The 6000-nt window shown below is 50.9% G+C and overlaps 1 protein-coding gene across 7 annotated transcripts in view; it reads left to right on the forward strand.

Moving 5' to 3' along the window:
• AK9 (adenylate kinase 9) overlaps positions 1 to 6000 on the forward strand; it is a 160785-nt gene extending 154785 nt beyond the window's left edge. For all 7 annotated transcript variants that reach the window (XM_008263360.5, XM_070073706.2, XM_089333824.1 and 4 more), the window contains 5 exons: positions 1149 to 1318; positions 1517 to 1615; positions 3498 to 3600; positions 4585 to 4699; positions 5653 to 6000. In XM_008263360.5, coding sequence (XP_008261582.4) covers positions 1149 to 1318; positions 1517 to 1615; positions 3498 to 3600; positions 4585 to 4699; positions 5653 to 5855 — 690 coding nt within the window. In that variant the 3' untranslated portion in view covers positions 5856 to 6000. The remainder of the gene's footprint in view (positions 1 to 1148; positions 1319 to 1516; positions 1616 to 3497; positions 3601 to 4584; positions 4700 to 5652) is intronic.

Genomic DNA, 6000 nt, shown 5'->3' on the forward strand with positions numbered 1-6000 from the left:
TGGACATCAAAATCCGGGGTTGCTCAGGCCTCGTATTCGCGCTAATGTAGGCACATCCTCCCCTATACTTCAAGCCACCTCTAAACTGTTCATAACTAACACAGTCTGTTGCCCTGTAGTGAGCCGCCTTGCAGGGAATAGTGACAAGAGGAAAAGTCTGTGCTTGCCCAGAGCATTGCTTTCCAGGACTTTGGGCCTTCTGCAGCTGGTCTACTCTGCAGGTGCAGAGGGCTGGCCATGCTGATACTGTCATGCCCACGAGTTGATGACATAAGCAGGTTGGCTGGGGGTTCAAAACTCATCAGATGCCTCTAAGTATTTTATCTTCCTTGGAAGAACTTCAACTTTCAATCCCTTTGTTGAGGAGCTATTTATTTCTTCCCACTTCTTTAAATGGTAGACGCAGAATTTTAGAACAGAAAATGTCATCAAAGCAGCAGATACTTAGTGCAGCAGTTCCACCTCTGCCTGGGATGCCCACCTCCTGTAACACAAGCCCGGGTCTGAGTCGCAGCTCCACTTCCAACTGCAGCTTCCTGCAAGTGCACACCCTGGGAAAGAGGCAGAAGATGGCTCAGGTGCTCGAGTCCCTGCCACCCATGGAGGAGACCCTGACTACCTTCCAGGCTCCTGGCTTCACCCTGGCCCAGGCTCAGCTGCTGTGGAGGAGTGAGCCAGCTAGTGGAAGATACCTCTATCTCTTTCTCTATAAATCTCTCCCCGACCTGCCCCCCGCCACCTATCAAATAAAAGCTTAAAAATGAAGAAAACATAATTTTTAGAGGAAAACGAGATTAGATATTATGAATCTGATCTGGCCCCTGCACTTTACAAAGTGGTAACTGAAACTAGGGAAGCTAACTCACCTGTCCAACTACCTAGTTATCCCACAAGGAGGGCAGGACAGCTGGCCACGAGTGACTGGGCACTCCCCAGTGTCACATAGCAGGAGCTCGGCAGAGCATTGCGTGTGAATGAATGAATGAGATCCCAAGGGCCTCCGATGTGACCACTTGGCAGCTGCCCCTGGATGGTCTAAAGACCGGCAGGTGTTCCTGCCGGGAAGAACAAAGAACCTCCGCAGATTTTTGCTTGGTGTGGCATTCCTGTCTTAAATGGCTTTGCTGCTGTGATTTGTTTTTTCCTAGAAATTCTTGGTGAACCCAGAATTGTACGTGCCTCCCTTAGCACCGCATCCTCTCCCACCTGCTGACATGATCCCCAAGAGGCTGACACTGTCCGAGCTGAAGCACAGGTTCCCTAAGTGTGCCGAGCTCCAGGGCTACTGTCCGGTCACCTATCAGGATGGAAAGCAAAGGCAAGTGCCCGCCCTGCCGGGAGCCCCGAGGATGTCCCCTCTGGGGGTCTGGGTCAGCGGTGCTCACTGCTCACTGCTGTCTGCCTGGGAACACGCTCTGCCTCCTCCTTGAGCTGCCCAGGTAGAAAATCAAGATCCTTCCGCTGTCTACACAGCTTTTCCGGGTTTTTGTTTGTTCTTTGTTGTTTGGTCTTACAGATACGAAGCTCTGGTTCCTGGTAACATTAACCACGCTGTAGAATACCGCGATCGCATCTATATTTTTGAGACTAAAGAAAAGCTCGAGAAATTTCTGAGGTGAGATCATTCACTGTCCCAGACGTTTACTGAAGAGATCCTAGGGCCTGGGGAGGGAGGCAGATCCATATGTGATGACAATGATGATGATGATGATGATGGAGGAGAACAAAACCGGGCCCTGCCAGTCCCAAAGCTAGAGGCCAGAGTAAGGCTGCCTATCAGGTACCTGACAAGAACAAGACGGAAGGAGACTTAGGGTGCTGAATTGTGAGGATCCCAGCAAAGTAAAGCCCAAAACATGATTGAACTGTCAGAGCTAGGCCTCAATCAGCAGTGAGAATCGGATAGATGAAGACGGACAGGGACTGGTTCCAAGCAGAGAGACCCACAGCAAACGGAGCCCAGGGACCACCCAATTGCAGGAGACTCAGCCGGGCTGGCTGCAGGGTTGGCAGAGAGGAGGACAGGGGAGCCGGGGCTGCTGAGAGAGAGAGAGAGAGAGAGAGAGAGAGCTGGGGCTGGTGAGATAAAGAGAGAGAGAGAGCCGCGGCTGGTGAGCGGGGCCAGTAGGTGGCAGGAAGGTCAAGTGAAACCACCTGAACCTGCGTGGGGTTGATCCCACGGGCAGTGTGGGAAGACTGACTGGCTCCAGGTAGGTCAGCGTGAGACTTCCATGCGCTCTGGACTGACTCCCTGCACTGGGTGCTGGCAGTGGGCTGGAGGCAGGAGCACCAGTCAGGAACGAGGCTGCCGAGTGACCCTACTCCAAATCACACGACATGTTGGAGGTGGCCCATTCAGCGGCATGCGGGGAACGCAGTGGGCATGGGAGCCCCAACACCCCGAAGTCAGGAGAGCATACAGGGAGACTGAAAAAGAACCCCAGCGGGAGCCAGGAGAGCCAGGATGGGGAGGCAGAGGGATGAGCGGGAGGTTCTAGGAGCAGGTGGCCAACAGGCTTAGATGCTGCACAGGGATCAAGTAAGACACGGGCTGCAGAGGTGTGTGGCGGAGGCTGTGGCAGGGCATTGGTGATCTTGGCGAGAACGGGTCCATAGTCAGGTGGGCTCCGAGGAATGGACGAGAGAGAGGAGGAAATAAGAGGCCCCACCCGTAGTCCAGGATGATAGACACCTGCAGCAGCTGGAAGCAGGTTAGGTGCAAACCAGCGGGAGAAGGGAGACCACCATAAAGCAGACCACGCACAACCTCCTCCTCAGCTGCCGCACATTTCTTGTGGGGAGACCACATTTCTTGTTACATTCTGCTGAGTTTTAGACGCGCACGACTGACTCAACTTATAAAATAAAACACTGTGTGGATCGAGTCACAGCCACAGACGGCGTTTCTGCTGTAGCGTGCAGTCCCGGGCACTGTCGGCCACAGGGTGGCTGTGCAGAGAGGGAAGAGGTGCGAGTTGCTAGAAGGGATCTGGGACTGAGGGAATCGAGGTAGCTTTTCCTTTTTCCCTTTATTCTGGCTGGGGGAGGGGGGGGGGGATTGTGAGCACGTTTAAATGCAGACGCATGAGAGGGATCCAATGAAGAAGGAAACGCCAAATGGGGGAGAGAAGGAGAAAGAAGGTGCTAGAATAAGACACCTAGACTGGAGACTCGGTGGGAAGCCAAGTGGGGGACAGGGAAGCAGGTGGACGCCTGGGCAGGGAGGGGTCTTGGCTGGGAGGTGCCTGTGCGGCGGGCACAGGCCGGTGGGCATGGCTCGGCTTGTGCTGAGCAGCTGAGCAAGGGCAGGTGAGCAGGGCCACCTGGCGGCCAGGGAAGTGGGTGGCTGGGAACTCCAGTGCTTCCACTTGTGCATTCTCCAGGGGCGAGAAACAGGTGGAGAACTTGAGCTTCTGGCTGGCCCCTGGCCATGCACATTCCTAGGTGCACACACGAGGACGTGTGCGGGCGTCCACGTACTGACCTTTGTGTCCTAGGTCGCCACAGAAGTACTGGGACCAGAAGCTTCCACACAAGCTGCCCCCGCTGAAGCAGCCCATCTCTCTCACCAGCCTGCCTCTGCCTGGATACCTGGAGCAGGTGCTGTCCAGGGCTTGCTGTCTAGGAAACCTATGGAAAAAGCACCATGCTCCCTGTTTTTTCACAACTTTGATTTTGGTAACAATGAAATTCAAGGCAGAGCTTTCTGCTCTTCAGCTGCAAAACCGCTCTTCCCCTATTTGCGGATGGGTGGTTGTTAAAACAGAATGTGTGAAAAGCCCCTGCTTTCATAGCTAATTCCCAAACAGAGCTGCGCTGATGTGAAGGGAGGGGAGATTGTTCTGCCATTTGACGGTAGCTTGGTCCTTATTTTTTGAAATTCTGTATCTGTTAAACTTCCTCATAACAGGAAAGACCCAGGTTGAGTCAGAGGCTCATTCACTGCACAAAATCTCTGAGTTGCAATGCCAGGATGAGTGAACCCCAGAGCTGGGGACTTGCTCCAAACCCCAGTGAAGCCGCCTATTCAAGCCACATCTCATTTACCCAAATAGAATATTTTTGGTTAAATGATAAAACTTATCAGTAGCCAACTACTATTTTTAAAGCTAGGGTTTTTGTTGTTGTTGTCCTCATTGTTTGTTTGTTTTAATTCTACAAGATGAAGACCTGGGGCACAGCTGCTTACCACAGTCACAAATTCTTGTTGCCTGCAGTCCTCACTGTGGCTCAGGAGCCTGCAGACTGGGAGGCAATCTGGCCAGTTCCAGGAAAGGAAGCAGAAATGGGCCAGGACGATGCAGGGCCTGCCTCCCGCTCTCTCTGTTTTTCCTTTTTGTTATGGACTATGGCAAACAGACAAAACCAGAGAGGCTATGTGCAGGTACCTATCACCCACCTGGCACTCAGCCAATCTGTAATGTCCATGCATCCCAATTAGATGCATCTTGTGTTTCCTTCCTGTTGGCTAAGTATCATACCCCATTTTCAACCCCCGAGGCTACCTGGGGTGACCACTTTATCTGTTTGCACCAAGAAAGCAAACTCAGATAGCACATGATTTAAACTGTTGCCTACCCTCAGGGTATCGCCACGTCTCTGATTAAAGCCATGAATGCAGTAGGATGCTTAAAGCCCAAATTCCCCTTCCTAAGTGTGAGGAGATCTGCGCTGCTGTATATAGCATTTCATCTAAAAGGTACGTCTTTTTTTTTTTTTTTAGAGATGTATTTATTTATTTGAAAGACCAAGTTACAGAAAGAAAGGAAGACACATACACACACAGAGAGGGAGAGAGAGAGAGAGATCTTCATCTGCTGGTCACTCGCCAAATGGCCACAACAACCAGGGCTGACCTGGGCTGAGGCCAGGAGCTAGAACTCCATCCAGGTCTCCCACATGGATGCGGGGACCCAAGGACTTGGGCCATCTTCTGCTGTTTTCGCAAGCATACCAGCAGGGAGCTGGATCGGAAGTGAAGTAGCCGGGACTCAAACCAGTGCCCGTATATGATGCCAGCATTGCAAGCAGTAGCTTAACTCACTGTGCCACAATGCCAGCCCCAAAGTGTGGCTTTTTCATGATATGGTACTCAGAATTAATGTGTCATTAATTGTAGCATACAAAAAGTATACAGAAAGTTCATTAAAATGTTGTTATGAAAAAACTGTGCATGGATTTCAAAACATTTTTAAATTTATCTTTTAGTTACATTTCCCAAAAATTTTACAAAGTATCTGAGTAGACATTTTCCATGAACTTTTTGAAAGCCTGTCAAATATAAAAAGGCTTGTTAAGTTGGGGTGGTTGCTTGATTGGAGTGTGTGCGTGTGCGTGTGTGTGTGCGTGTGTGTTGGTGAGAAATGCAATGCAATATGGGGCAAATATTTTAACAAAACTATCAAAACTGAATTTCTAGCTTGAAAAAAGCAGGAACTGGGATTAAAAGGTCAGCTCCCAGTTCTGCACGTTATGGGGAAAGGCGAGCGCTGGCAATCACAGCCTAAAGGAGAATAATCCCCAGCTCCTCTTTGGGATCTAGACTTGTTCTCAGCCAAAGCCGTGCAGTTCAGGCACACGGCCAGCCCTGTGTCTCTCCCAGGTCCCCCAGCCTAACCAAAAACAGTCACAGCTCTCTGTCATTTTCTACAGCATTTAACCCCAAAGGCTCTGAATATACAAGAAGGAAGTACAAGAAGAAGATGGAGCAGTTTGTAGAGAGATGTGAACTCATAACATACCTGGGTGCCAAGATGACCAAAAAATACAAGGAGCCGCAGTTCAGAGCCATTGACTTTGATCACAAGTTACAGACGTTCCTCTCACTCAGAAATATAGACCCTGTTAATGGATAGTTTGCTTCCGGAACTGCAAGCTGCATCCGAAGAGTTGCCGCTAAGTGGTAGAAGGGAGTGGAGGGGCAATGTGTCGCCAATCTGGCCGCCGTGAAGTCCTTTTCTCTCCTGAGGCACGCCCCCTGGTGGCCACGAGTCAAATGGA

The sequence above is a fragment of the Oryctolagus cuniculus genome, chromosome 5 (genome assembly GCF_051225735.1).
Source record: "Oryctolagus cuniculus isolate XC-2025 breed Fujian yellow rabbit chromosome 5, ASM5122573v1, whole genome shotgun sequence".
Taxonomy (NCBI): Eukaryota; Metazoa; Chordata; class Mammalia; order Lagomorpha; family Leporidae; genus Oryctolagus; species Oryctolagus cuniculus.